This window comes from Scyliorhinus torazame, chromosome 9 (genome assembly GCF_047496885.1).
Source record: "Scyliorhinus torazame isolate Kashiwa2021f chromosome 9, sScyTor2.1, whole genome shotgun sequence".
NCBI lineage: Eukaryota > Metazoa > Chordata > Chondrichthyes > Carcharhiniformes > Scyliorhinidae > Scyliorhinus > Scyliorhinus torazame.
Genome location: NC_092715.1, coordinates 119,429,409 through 119,444,826, shown reverse-complemented (window position 1 = coordinate 119,444,826; position 15,418 = coordinate 119,429,409). Strand labels below are relative to the sequence as shown.

The 15,418-nt window shown below is 43.4% G+C and overlaps 1 protein-coding gene across 12 annotated transcripts in view; it reads right to left on the bottom strand.

Moving 5' to 3' along the window:
• Positions 1-15,418, bottom strand: part of srp19 (signal recognition particle 19) — a 418,259-nt gene that overhangs the window by 326,015 nt on the left and 76,826 nt on the right. For 8 of the 12 annotated variants that reach the window (XM_072516441.1, XM_072516450.1, XM_072516439.1 and 5 more), the window contains one exon: positions 4,090-4,248. The exons of 1 other annotated variant lie outside the window; for it this stretch is intronic. In XM_072516441.1, the coding sequence (XP_072372542.1) occupies positions 4,090-4,230 (141 nt within the window). In that variant the 5' untranslated portion in view covers positions 4,231-4,248. Of the gene's footprint in view, positions 1-4,089; positions 4,250-10,635; positions 10,755-15,418 lie in introns of those variants that run through there. 3 more of the 12 variants (XM_072516440.1, XM_072516447.1, XM_072516448.1) reach the window with 3 other exon arrangements.

The following is a 15,418-nucleotide window of genomic DNA, read 5'->3' as shown; positions in this document are numbered from 1 at the left end:
GGTTAATGCAGTTACAAGAACGGACTCTTATCCTATCCCACGTTTGGAGGATTGCATTGAGAAAGTGGGACAATCAGCTTTCATTTCCAAACTGGATTTACTTAAAGGTACTGGCAGGTACCTTAATCCGAAAGGGCGAAGGAGGTTTCAGCTTTTGTGACTCCAGATGGTATATACCAATTCATAGTTATGCCATTTGGCATGAAAAATGCACCAGCCACATTTCAACGGTTAACTAACAAAGTTTCAGGATTACCCAATTATGCGGTATACATCAGCCAGACATTGACAGAACATTTGAAACATCAGATGGAGTTATTCGATCGACTTCAGGAGGCGGGTTTGGTGATAAACCTAGCCAAAAGTGAATTTGGAAAAGCCCAAGTCACTTTCCTTGAGGAGTTTCCGATATCCTCAAGACAAAGGGAAATAATGTGATTTCTTGGCATGAGTGGATTTGATCGAACATTTGTTCAAAAGATTTGTAGCATGATTGCTCCACTGATAGACTTGCTGAAGAAAATTTCAGTGGACAGCGGACTTTCAACAGGCATTTGGCCGCCTGAAAACTGTGATAACCAATGCTCATGTGTTGGAGAATTACAAGGGACTCTGTGATCAGATTGAACTAAAGTATCTGACTTTAAAGAGAAATGCCGAGGCGTAGAGAAATGGACGGATCGTGCAGAGACCTTGTTGTTCAAAGAGACTGTCAATCACGACGGATTTCAGTTGGAGGAAGAAGAACAAAAATGGACTTTATTATTGTACCTGTTTGTGTGTCGTTTTTTTGAAACAAAAAGCATATTTACTGTGTGCATTTCTTAAACGATAGTGAAAAGGTGAAAAATGAAACCATCTTGAAGTTGATGGGTTTTTTTTTCTTGGGGGGAGGTGTCATGTGAGAGTACCTTTAAGAAATGGGTGTTTGCTACTGCAGTGATGTCAGAGAGTGGGTAGAGCTGAGCTGTCTGTCAGCTTTTTACTTTCATTTTTGAGCAGGCTGCAAGATGTGTTTTTGTTTAGTTTTCAGTGTTGGAGCTGAAGCCAGACCAAGCAGGTGTACTGCTGTTCTCTCTGCCATCTAAAGACTATCTCTTGCTCATTTGGTGAATTCAGAATTGTAAATGTTTTCAGCAATGAATGTAAACCTAATGTGCTTCTGGTAAAAGGTGTTTTAAGTCTTATGGATGTTAAAAGGTAAGCTTAAAGGATTACTTAGTGTTGTATTCTTTGGGGGTTGCATTCAAATTAATGGTTGCCAAGATGTTTACTGTATGTTTTAAAAAGGTTAACTTGAGTTCATAGAATAAACATTGTTTTGCTTTAAAAAGTACTTTTCCACTTCTGCTGTACCACACCTGTAGAGTGGGCCATGTGCTCCCCATACCACAATCTATAATACACTTTGGGGTTCTCTAAACCCTGGCCCATAACAAAGACATTAGAGAGGTTGCTGAAAGGATTCACATGATTGGTTTCAGGGTTGAAGAACCTAGATTTTGTGGAGTGATTCAATGACTGTTTTTCTTTGGAAAAAAAACCTCACAGCCCGCGCAGGAGTGAGAGAATGTGTGTGTGTGTGTGTGTGTGTGTGTGTGTGTGTGCGCGCGCACGCGCGCGCGGGGAGAGAGATAATGTGTGTGTGAGCGAGAGACCAGCACGCACTCTCAGTGGGTGAGGATGAGAGAGTGAGCACACTGAGACTGGGAGTGAGCCAGATACACAAGCTCTCTCTCTCTCTGTGTAATAGTCATCTTTATTCATTATTCATTTTTTTTAATGATCAATTTTTTGCTTTGGCATTGCTTTTTTGTTCAGCAAATTACTTCAGTTTGTTTTATAAATTCATGTTTGATGTTGTACCAACTTATGTTTCCAAAATTTGCTCAGTCGCCTCTTGCACAAAGAATTTTAATGTGCCCCTCCACATGAAAAGGGTGGACAAGTCTCCTAGAGTAGATTAATATATTTTGACAACCCCTGCTGAACACCTATCTTACTGTTCACTTCTTCAAATTTTTTTCCAAGCAGATATGTATAAAAGCAGAAAATATTACCAATGGTAACAAAAGCAGGGAGAAAATAGCACTATGATCAACAATACCATCCATCATGTATTTCAGGAAACTGGCCTTCGCACAAATACAGTGAAAATTGAACCCAAAAGAAATGACTAAATAGATTTGCTGTTCATTACTGAATTTGTTACCGAAAGCTTACCTATTATCAAGGCAATGATTAACCTCTTCAAAGTTTAGGGATTTGGGACGCATTCTTAAAGTCTGATCTAGATTATGAAAATCAGCTAATCTAGAATAAGGTTTATGAGCCAGAAATATTAGGACATTACCGAAATCCCTTCTAAAGATGTCAGAAGTATGATTTAAGATTTCCGCTACAGTGGAAGTGATGCAGGGCTCGAGATGGGCATTGTTACAGATGTAAAAGATGTGAAATTGATTTTGGTGGTGGCCATGGAAGGCATTTGAAACTCAGTTTAATTGCTTCAGGCTTCCAAATATTCAAATTGGAGAAATGCTGACTTCATCTTGGACCAACCCTGTCCAACAGCATAACAAATTCCTTTCACAAACTGGCCTCTCTGATGTATAGAAATGACTGATGATTTTCCTCAGATTCTCCCTGAGAGAAATTCTCTAACCTCCACTATGTCCTAATGTATACTTCAACGCAGACTTGTGCCTGCTTCTACTTTATTGGACATCAATTAACCCTTTGTTAGATGTTGATCGGAATCCCAAAATGTGGCACAAAATGTCCTGGAGGCCTTCTGAACTTATGTTGCATTTTTTTAAATTTAGAGTACCCAATTCATTTATTTTTTCCAATTAAGGGGCAATTTAGCGTGGCCAATCCACCTATCCTGCACATCTTTCCGGGGGTGAAACCCACGCAACACAGGGAGAATGTGCAAACTCCACACAGACAGTGACCCAGAGCCGGGATCAAACCTGGGACCTCGGCGCCGTGAAGCAGCAATGCTAAGCACTGCGCCACCATGCTGCCCTGAACTTATGTTTAACACACTATGGAATATAACGTTACATACTTAAGTACAGCATTTTTGGTGTCTTGAGGAAGTAGGTATTTTCACCCTTGCTTGAATAACTTCAATAATTTATGAGCTGGGAATATAGCTATATGGGTTTGTGTAAACTGAGATGTGCAGAGCCCTCCTCGTAGCCAGGGCAAGTATCCAAACCCAAGAGGATCAAGACAATTTTTTTTGAAGAGGATATAATTATTGTAAATTAATTCTCGCCAACTAAGTGCAAGATATTATAAATTGGAAGGGAAAATATTTTAACTTATGGTGTTGAACTAACTAGGGGCATATGCAAGTCATGGGAGTGAATCTAAGAAGGGCTAAGAGGTTGACTTTCAACTGGCTTGACGTAGTTGAGGAAAGGTTGGGATCCTTCAAGCTTGAGAAGAGACTCGAGAGACGCTTTACAGAACGATAAAGGTGATTAACAGAAAAAACTAATCGCAGCATTATTTCAAATTACATGACTGAAAGACAATAGGATACATGTACAAACTGGAAAATACAAATTCAGAACTGTTGCTGTCACACAAAGATGACTGATAGGTTAAAGTATTTCAGGTGAGAAAATTAAGGCAAAAATTCTAGAATGCTTCAAAAGGTAGTTGGGCATGGCAACAGCAAGACTGTGGATATTTTGCCTCTTTAGTTAACTGTAATACTAGGCAGGCATTATGAAAGCACCTATCAACCTCCAAAAATATGACAGGCCGTCAAAAGTGCAACACATGGAAAAATGGCAGGTACTGACAGTATCTCGCATACGTATATTTCCCCACAAAGCAGTTTTTTGATCTCCATGTGACTATTTTTAATTATTTAACTTATCTCAAAATTAAGTCCTCTTAACAGCATTACAATGCTTCTGATAGAAGGAAAAAAACTGCACAAAACAATACTCAACCACATCAAATTTTGCAATGTCTAATATGCCACAAGCCTAATATAAAACATACTGTAGAAGAAAGTCTGCCCACGGTATGAAATGATCTTCGGGTTTACACAAAATTGAAATGTACCTTCATGTTGAATGCCTCTGTCTCTAGTTGTGTTAGATGGCTTGAGTTGTCGTCTAATTCCTGTCGCAGATTTGAATTCTCCATTTTAAGTGCCTCTACCTGCTTCAGGAGCTGATCATATGAAGCTGATGATGCAGCCATCCTGAACTAGACACTGACCTGTTTAAAAAATGCAAATATATTAGCTACACTTCTTTGGAACATGGCTTGTTACAAAACTAACAGTGAGTTTACAGCGTGCCTATCGAAAACCGTACATTTCAGATTCCAAGATGGCAAATTATTCACATTTGCCATATAATGTACATAAGTACATATAACTTTTAGTTAAATTTATTCCTGTTGGTTTCCCTCAAGTCGTAGTTTTGCCATTAGCATGCAATATTTAAATCACACAACATAATTGGCCCTGAAGGTAAGGTTAGAATATCTCACGTTTACTGTTACTTTTACAAAGCAGAATTCTGCCTCTCCGTGAGCATTGTGTCTTACTATGCTGCCTCTGGGAAGCCACGGGAAGTTAAAAAAACAAGGAACAAGACAACTATGATTCACCAAGCCCGCAGTTATCATAGAATCGTGCAATAGAAATGTAGATAAAAGGTGCAGGAGTAGATTATTTTGGCCCCTTGAGCCTGCTCTGCCATTCAATATCATAGTTGATCCATTTCAACGCCATACTACCGCTCTCTCCCCATACCCATCGACACTATTAAAATCTAAAATCTACCTATTTCCTTCTTAAATATATTCAGTGATTTGCCTCCACAGCCTTCTGTGGTAGAGAATTCCACAAGTTCACCACCTCTGAGTGAAGAAGTTTAACCTCATCTCAGTCTGAATTGGCTTACACGCCATCCTGAGACCCCTTGTTTTAAACCTCCCAGCCAGAGGAAACATCACCCTTGCATCCAGTCATGTACAGCCCTATCAGAATGTTATACCTTTCAATGAGACATCCTCTTAGAGCCCCTTTGTACATCAATATTTCCCAATCTATCATTTAAATAATACTTTGCCATTCTGGTTTTCCAATTGAAGTGGACACATTATACTGCATCTGCCATGTGTTTGCCCATTTATTCAAGTTGTCTAAATTGCCTTGATGCCTCTTAACATCCACACCACTCATTACCACCAAGATTCCTGTTGACAGCAAACTTGGGTATATTACATTTGGTTCCCTCATCCAAATCATTGGTTATAAATTGTGAATTGCTGGGGCCCAAGCACTGATCCCTGCGGTATCATGCTCGTCACCACCTGATACTCTGAGAAAGACCCATTTATTCCTACTATTATTTCCTCTCTGCTAACCAATTCTCAATCAAGGCAATATATTACCCTCAATCCCAATTATTTAACTTTGCACACTAGCCTCTTATGTGGGACTTTATCAAAAACTTTCTGAAAAAATCAAATACAGCACATCAACTGGTTCTCCCTTATCTATTCAACCTACAATCCAGCTCATGATGAAGTTTGCTCTATTGATTTAACCCCCTAAAGAAAGGTATTCCCATGTTTTATTTGATTTTTAAAGATAACTGAGTAAAACTACAGATAATCAATTGATCCACATCTTAATTATTCAATCATGGCCAGATGCCCTCCATGGTTAAATGGGGAGTGATGGCAAAGAGGGGCACCTGGAAATTTCTGTGGGAAATGTGGGAAACAATGACATTGGAAAAAGGGATTGAGATCTTTCAGATTGGGTTTGAGAAGCAACAGATGAAGTTTAAATAGTGGTACACGCCAGCAAATATAGAATACCATAAAACTGGTTTAACTCATGTCTGAAGTAATAATGCAGGAGGGAGGGTTTCAAATTCCTGGTACATTGGGGTCAGTTATGGGACAGGAGGGAGCTTTCACGATGGTTTGTACTTTAAAAGAACTAGTACTAACGTCCTCATGAGGGACATAAGTTATGATGTGGAGAAGCTTTTAAATTAATGTGGCAGGAGGATGGGTACCAGTGTGAAACATTTGCAAGAAGAAACAAGATGTAGAGACACTATTATAGCACTGGGAAGGGATGACATAATTGATAAGATGAAAGACCAAATCTATTTTGTTCGAGTTAAGAAATTAGCTATTATGCAACTGGCTATATATTACAAACCACTAAATTTAGGAGGAAGGCAGAGGAGCAAATTTACAAGCAAATTACTGAAAGATACAATGACTACCGAGTAGTGATAACGGGGTCTTCGATTATCCTCATCATAGAGTGAATGGTAACAGTACAAAAGGCAAAGGTGATGGGGGCGATGGGGGATACTTAAAGTGCATACAAGATCATTTTCTTGATAAATGGTGTCTCTGCCTTTAAACAAAGGATATCACCAACATAGCAGGAAAGGAGTGAGTAACAACGTTGGTGAGGATAAAAAAAAAAGTAGGTAATACTTAAAAGATTGGCAGCATTCAAAAAGAGAAATGTCATCTGGTTCAATTGGGAAGCATCCCAACCAGTGAAAACTGCAGCCGTTTTGATTAAATCCTTCTAAGCTTTCCAAGATATGGAGGTGGTGGAAGAAGGCAGGAAGATTGCAAATGCTATAACCCAGTTCAAAAGGGAGAGGGTTAATCAGTGAATTATGGGCCAATCAGCTTAACATTGATCACTGGGAAACATTAGAAGATACTCCAAGATAAAATTAATTGCACTTGGAAAATTATGGGCTCATAAATGGAAGTTGATTCAAGCTTGTTAAAGGAAAACTGTATTTAACTAAATTGATGAAGTAACAAAGAGGATTGATGAGGGCAGTGTGGTTGATCCTGCACATATGGCTCATCAAAAGTACATAATAGACTTGTAAACAAGTAAAGCCTATGGGATTAAAGGAGCAACGAGATATAAATGGTTAAGAGACAAAAAACAATGAAAAATGTGAATGGTATATTTTCAGACTGGAGGGCAATGTACATTGGTGTTCCTCAGAAATTGGTGCAAGGACCCATTTCCAATATAAGTTTATGATCTGGACTTGAGATATTCATTGCATAATTTCAAACTTTGCAGATCACACAAAATTCAGAAATGTAGTAAACAAGTAGGAGGATAATACAGATTTTAGGAGGACATAGACAAAAAACAGACTGGTAAAACAGGCAGCCACATGGCAAATGAGATTTAAGAGAACTGCGAAGTAATAATTTGGTAGCAAGAGTGAATGGTGGCAACATAAATTAAACAATGTGATACAATTTTAGAAGGGGGCGATGTGAAATAACTCTCGAGTCTGCTCTGTGTTTTCAGATTGAGGCCAAATGCTACAACTCCTAAAATGGCCCGGGCACCAGTGCAAGCACTGTGTGGCAGGGTACAGATCATACGCATTCAAGGATGGCACAAATGCCTGACCACGTGAGCTGGAGTGCAGCGTGAAAAAATAACCACGGGTCCAGGTGTACAGCGCAAAGAGAGTCCACATGACAATTAATGAGGACGGTGGTTAGTTCCATGCAGCTGGGGTGTTGGAAAAGCCTGGCAGCGTGCTGAGGAAGAGGAGGATCAGAGAAGAAAGATTGGCAGCAGCGCAGCTAGGGAGCTGGAGCTATGCCCGAGTATAGATCCCAAAGTGCAGTCTGGCAAATACCACGTGAAACAGTGTCGCTTGCTGCCGTGAAAAAAGATCATAAGAAAAAGGAGCAGGAGTAGGCCATATGGTCCCTCAAGCCTGCAGTCATTTGATAAGATCATGGTTAATCTTCTACCTGAGCTACGTACGTGCCTGTAACCGGATGCATTACAAAAATAATGGAAACCATGGAAACCAAATGCAGGATAAATGTTACAAATCCTTTCTGGAACCATCCTCCTTCTTCCCCATCCCTTATGCTGTTTCAAAGTTCCAAAAATGCATTAGCGGCTGGCTCGTCAAAAATTAAGTTACATATGCTCTCTGGTTTCCCCCTACTCTTGTTGTCTTCATCTCTTCTACAAAACCAGTAGCAGCATCCGCTATTTATGATGTTACAATGCACTAACAATCTTTATTGTCACAAGTAGGCTTACATTAACACTGAAAAAAGTAGTTTTATATTACTGTCATGATTCTATCTCTAATCTCCTCCAAACCCACAACTTGAGCTCTGCGCTCTTCTAATTCTGACCTCTTGTGTATTGCAATTTTAATTGCTCTACCATTGGTGGCGTGGCTTCAGTTGCCTAGGTCCCAAGCTCTGGATTCCCCTCCCTACACCACTCAACCTCTTTGCCTTTCTTCCCTCCATTAAGGAACTTCTTGAAACTTACCTGTTTGACCAAGTTTTTGGTCGCCTCACCTAATATCTTCTTTGTGGCTTGGTGTCATATTTTATAATGCTCCTGTGAAGCACCTGAGGGGGGCGGGTGGGTTCATTATGTTAAAGCAGCCGTACTAATACAATAAGCCATTGTTGTGTCATCCACAAGTGTTGGAGGTGCATTACCTGGATACAGATCAGCATTTTTTAAAGTGCGGGTCGCAACCCGCAGGTCGGTCCCAGGAGTATGTCAGAAGGATCGTGGAATGATCGGTTGCGCTGTTCCATTGGTGGTCTGATCGCGGGAGAAGCACCCAACGGCCACTACAGGCTTTAAAATTTAGACTGGTGGCTGCTGTCGCCTTTTAAATTAAATAAAACAAAGCTGTGTGCAGTCTTCCAGCCAGAAGCAGCAGCAGAGAGCAGGTCACGTGCCCTTCACGTACACGTGATGTCATGCACCCGCCATGTATGTGCTTTTGGTGCAAAAATCACACAGCAGAGCTGCTTCCATTTTCTAGCTGCTGGCAAGAGGACTGTGAAGATGGATAGTTTTCTTAAAAGTAAGAGACGGCCAGGAACTTAACTAGGCAGTGTACCGACAATTCCACAAAAGAATCTGTTGGTGAGGGCCAATCAGGCGAGTCCAGGTTAACAGCCCACATGGGAACAAAGCAGTATAAATATGATTTATTGAGTTATGGTATTGTCCATTGTGCCAATGTAAATAAGGATGCAAAGCCCAAGTGTGTTATATGTAGGGAAGTACTGGCAAATGAGAGAAGTTTCAGATTTTGCGAGAGAAGTAGTGGGTGAGAAATTCCTTTTGAGACACCAGAGTCAGTTATTAACTTACAGCTGACTCCAAATTAAAAGACTACACTGCTGTACCTGACCAGTGACACCACATTGAAAACACACCAAAAACACACAAGGTTGTCAGCATTCTAGAGCAGTGTCTCCCAGGAGTATCCAGTGCCGAGGTAAAACAAGCATTTTGTTGCTTTTACTCTTCATGACGCCCCACATGTGTGAGGTTAGATTTTCCGTTTTAATAAAGATAAAGACTGCACAAAGGAACTGGCTGATATGCGCACTGCCCTCTCCTCCTTTGAACCTGATTCAAGTGAGATTGTGAGGACATAGCAGACTTCCCTTTCACATTAAAGGTAAGTGAATGTGGCGTGTGTCGCAAAGGTTGGCCGGCAAATTTCTTATAAAACCCTAATGGAAATCCATCCAGCCCCGCGGGACCGAGCGGTGCCTCCAACTCTTTGTGTCCTCCTCCTCCACCACAAGAAATTCCAGACCCTCCAGAAAATGACGACAACTCCGACCACCCCCCCCCAGCGGCTCCAACCTGTTAAGAGTTTTATTAAAAGCCTCAAATGCACCATTTACTCTATCCAGGGCTGACACCAGCTTACTGCTCAAGTCCCTGACCTGAATGATCTCCCTGGCGGCTGCCTGCTGCCTCACTCAACTGGTGAGCCAGAAGACAGCTGGCCTTCTCTCCATATTCATAAATGACCTCCCTTGAATGCCATAGCAGGTGCACCACCTTACCCGTAGACAACAGATTGAACTGCATCTGCAGTTTCTTCCTATGTGTCAGGAGCTTCAGGGTAGGGTCACTCGAATACCTGCGGTCCACCTCCAGAATATCGTCAACTAGCTTCTGCTGTTTCTCTTACCTCCCTATCCCTGTGCACCTTGCATGATATAATCTCCCCTCCTATAACACTTCCTCCAGCGTGGAAGGAGAGACAGACCCATTCCCATTGAACCCTACATATTAATCTATGGCCTGAGAAATGCACCCACAAAACCCTATATCTGCCGGTAGCGCTACGTCCGGCCTCCATACCGGATGTTGAACAAAGGCGCACCTGGGACTTCCAGTGGCGGCCATGATGTGATTGGTCACACACAATGTGGCTCCTGCCTGGAGGCGTTGGTTTTGGATCTTTTCATTTTCATTTCTATCCGATTTTCGGGGAAACCCATGAGGAGAGTGGAAGGTGATTAGTTCTCTCCCAGACTGGGATGTCTATGAGATATCAGACCCCGTTAAAGGTATGAGTCCAGACCCAGGAGTTGGAGGGATCTTGTGGTGCAGAACAAGCTGATAAAATGACAGAGGGGGAAGGGGTGTCATCTATGACAAAGCTGCCAAGGGATCAGTTGATGAATTTCATTAACAAGAAATTTCAGCAGCAAAGGAAGGAGATGCAGAGGAACTGGTCAAAAAGTAATTGAGGGTGCATTTGCACCTCTTCGCAGGACCTTGGTTGGGTGGAGAAGCTTTCGGAGGTGCAAGGAGCGATGATCCAAGAAGTGGAGACGGTAGTGTCCGACCAGAGTGACTAAATTGTGTCGCTGGAAGCAGAGATGGCAATCCTGGGGGATGTTTGCAAGATGCTGTTGACAAGGTTTGAGGATCAAGAGAATTGATCACGGAGGCAAAATCTGCATTTTGTGGGCCTGCAAGAGGGAGTTGAAGGAACAAATGTCACGAATTATGTTGCAAGAATGTTCATGAAGATAATCTGTAATATTTATTTATGTCACAAGTAGGCTTACATTAACACTGCAATGAAGTTACAGTCGCCACACTCCGGTGCCTGTTTGGGTACACTAAGGGAGAATTCAGAATGTCCAATTCACTTAACAGCACATCTTTCGGGACTTGTGGGAGGAAACCGGAGCATACCCACGCAGACACGGGGAGAACATGCAGACCCCACACAATCAATGACCCAAGCCGGGAATCAAACCTGGGACTCTGGAGCTGTGAAGCAACAGTGCCACCCACTGTGCTACCGTGCCACCCACATGATGGAGGAGACAGTTATCAACAAGCCCCAGAGGTGGACCAGGCCCACAGATCCTTGGGACAGAATCCAAGAATGGGGGAGCAGCTGTGGGCGGTGATTGTGTGTATGCACAACTTTCAGGAGAAGGAAAAGATTTTGAGGTGGGCCCGGGTGAGTTGGGACTGTAACTGGGAAGGAAACCTGGTCCATATATATAAGGACATTGTTGCTGACCTGGCCAAGAGACTGGCAGTTTTCAATAAGGCCAAGTCGGCGCTGCACGGCGGAAGATCCGCTTTGTGTTGCTGTACACGGCAAAACTGTGGGTAACATTTGACGGTCAGGGATATTATTTTGTGACATCGGAGGAGACAATTGACTTTGTCAAGGAGCATGGGTTGGGGAGGGCTGATGGGTGGACATTTGTAATAGTAGTATATATTTTCTCTTGTTCTCTTGTCTGTTTGAGGACATGTGTATGTTGTATGCTTGCAGTAGACACTGTGCGTCTCATGCCCCTCGGTCCCAGGTGTATGGTTTGACTTTTTTTGTACCTTTCTGTACCATTTGTACAGTTTATGGTGGATTATGCTCACGTTTGCTCGGGTGTGTGGGAGGGAACTGTAGGCCAGAGAGGGGGGATGGGTGAGTAGGGAGGGGTAGGTAGGGCCTTTTGTTTGGGCCTTCAGGTGGGAGTCGTGACGCTAGCAGGAAATGTTAGTGAGTGGAAGCACAGTGGATGGGGTGGGGTGGGGGGCCTCTAGCAAATAGCCACGTATTGGGTGGGGAAGAGTCATTTTGTTGAAGGTCCACAGAAATACGACTGAGGGGGAAGTGAGGTGAAGGCTGCTGGAAGAAAAAGTGGAGGTGAAGCCCCAACTCGGAAGTTACTGGCGCAAAGAAAGAAGCTGCGGGGTAGTTTGATCGGTTGATGACAGGGAAGGTGGTGGGTAGTTATGGAGGACTCGAGGGGTGCAATACAAGTATGGGGAGGAAGCAAGTCGTCTGCTTGTCCGATTTCACCATTGCTGGTCGCGCTGGCAATTGAACCCCTGGTGATAGCTTTGTGTGCCTCCACTGTGTGGCAGGGGATTGTAAGGGGAAGTAGGGAGCACAGGGTGTTGTTGTATGCTGATGACTTATTGTTGTTTGTGACAAACCTAAGTGAAGAGTATGGGGAGGATTATCGACCTGTTGGGGAAATTTGGAACCTTTTCAGGGTAAAAACTGAACGTTGTGAAAAGTCAGGTCTTTCGGTAAATGCTGTGGCACAGAGGGTGAACTTGGTGGCCCTGCTGTTTAGGGTGGCAGGGGTTAGATTCCAGTATTTGGGGATTCAGCTGGCACCCGCCTGGGTCACTATGCACAAATGGAGTCTGATGGGGTTGGTAGAGGAGGTTTAAAATGTGGGATGCAGTGCACTGGATTTAGATTTATTGTAACATATAACGAGGTACAGTGAGAAGTATCGTTCTCCATACAGTCTAGACAGATCATTCCATACATGAAAAACATAGGACATACGATAAATACACAATGTAAATACATAGACATAGATATCGGGTGAAGCAAATGAAGTATAGTGCTACAACAGTAGAGAAGATGCTTGGAATTTCCTTCGTTTCGGAGGTTGTAAAGGTGCTCTTGTGCTTTCTTGGTCGTAGCTGCGACGATGGAAGAACCAAGACAGATTGTTGCTGATATGCACACCAAGGAATTTGAAGCTGTCAACCATCTCCACCGTGGCACCATTGATGCAGACAGGGACGTGTATGACACTTTGCTTCCTGAAGTCAATGACTAGCTCTTCAGTTTTGCTGACATTGGTGGAGAGATTGTTGTCATTGCACCATACCACGAGGTTCTCCATCTCCCTCTTGTACCCTTGACTCATCGTTGTTTGAGATCCGACCCACTACGGTTGTGTAATCAGCAAACCTGCAGACTGAGTTGGAGCAGAATTTTGCCACAGTTGTCTGTGTATAGGGAGTATAGTAGGGGACCAAGTATGCAGCCTTGCAAGGCCTCGGTGCTGAGGACCATCGTGGAGGAGGTGTCATTGTTTATACTTACTCATTGAGGTCTATGGGTCAGGGAATCATAGGAGGGGTTTGTTGTACAGTGGAGGCTGTTGCGTTTGTATTAAAATATATATTTTTTAAAATAGGGCCCATCTCTAAAACCAAGTCACCAAGTGGGGAGCATGGTCCGAAATGACTATAACTGAATATTCTGCCTTCCTCGCCCCGGGAAGGAGAGACCTACCCATCGAAAAGAAGCCTATACTGGAGTATACCTTATGATTAGATTGGATTGGATTTGTTTATTGTCACGTGTACCGAGGTACAGTGAAAAGTATTTTTCTGCGAGCAGCTCAACAGGTCATTAAGTACATGGGAAGAAAAGGGAATACAAGAAAATACATAATAGGGCAACCCAACATATACAATGTAACTACATAAGCACTGGCATCGGATGAAGCATATAGGGTGTAGTGTTAATGAGGTCAGTCCATAAAAGGGTCATTTAGGAGTCTGGTGACAGTGGGGAAGCAGCTGTTTTTGAGTCTGTTTGTGCGTGTTCTCAGACTTCTGTATCTCCTGCCCGATGGAAGAAGTTGGAAGAGTGAGTAAGCCAGGTGGGAGGGGTCTTTGATTATGCTGCCTGCTTTCCTCAGGCAGCGGGAGGTGTAGATGGAGTCAATGGATGGGAGGCAGGTTCGTGTGATGGACTGGGCGGTGTTCACGACTCTCTGAAGTTTCTTGAGGTCCTGGGCCGAGCAGTTGCCATACCAGGCTGTGATGCAGCCCGATAGGATGCTTTCTATGGTGATCTGGGGAAAAGAATGAATTCTTTACCCACACCCTATCTGGACACATGATCCGCCATGGTGATTCTGTGGAACTCTTTGCCACAGAAGGCTGTGGAGGCTAAATCACTGAGTGTCTTTAAGACAGAGAGAGACAGGTTCTTGATTTATAAGGGGATCAGCGGTTATGGGGAGAAGGCAGGAGAATGGGGAAGAGAAAAGTATCAGCCATGATTGAATGGTGGAGCAGACTCGATGGGCCGAGTAGCTTAATTCTGCCCCTTTGTCATATGGGTCACCCCCACCTCCAATCTCTTCCATAAATGCGAACAGCGCCTTCGCTACCCCCGAAGGAGCCAATGACTTTAGTCTAGAGCAGTATGACTTTGGGTCCAGCACACAGTTCGTCTCCCCCCAAGATCAGCTGATATGTGTCCAAATCCAGGATGGAGACCAACAGCTTTCTTATAAATGCCACATCTTCCCAATTTTGGCATATACATTTACCAATACTACCAACTTACCCACCAATGCCCCGGTAGCAATCACATACCGGTCACCCAAATCTGCTACCACCTTATCCTCTAAAAACTACGTTCTCTTGTTGATTAGAATTGCCACCCCCGGATCCCTACTATCGAAGTCCGGATGAAACACCTGGCTCACATTTCCCCTCCGGAGTCTGGTCTGGTCCCTCCCCCACAGGTGGGTCTCCTGCAGAAACACCACATCTGTCGTTAAATTCTTCAGGTGAGAGAAATCTTTGAATCTTTTCACTGGACCCAGCCCTGGACCCAGCTCCTGCCCCCACCCCGGCACCTTCCTTGTGACCATTCTGATCTCTCACCCCATCTCAACCCGGAGTAAGCCATTCACATCACAAAGGATTGTCCCATACCCGCACCAAATACCTAGCCAAAGGCCCACCCAAGATGGCTGCGAACCCCACCCAAAAAGTGAGACTAAAGAAAGCCCTAGTCACCGTCAGAGAAATACCCCTCCCCCAGGGGCCCCATCCCCCAATCATTCCTCCCCCTCTGGAACCTGATCACCTCCTAGAAGACAATGTTCCTTCCTCAGCAGCTCCATCTGCCTCCAAAACAAACAAGCTAGGCTCATTGAACTGCATCTAAACAGGTCCAACAGGCGACAGCCCCTCTCCATCACACTCCCATTCACTACTTTAGAAACCTTGCTGGAATTGAGGTAGCCCCCCCCCTCCAGGGTAAATATTCAGGAACAAAAAGAAAAGAAACACCCGAGCTTGTCCCCGTTACATAAAGAAGAAAACAAAATCCAACACCCCCGCCAAGCTTAAATTCCCACCTGAGACGATGTATTTCCATTGCTATTACCTTAACCATTACCCCCTACCCAACATATAACATACACAACCCTTGAATAACAAATATATACAGTGTACAAAATATCCCAAACAAACCCA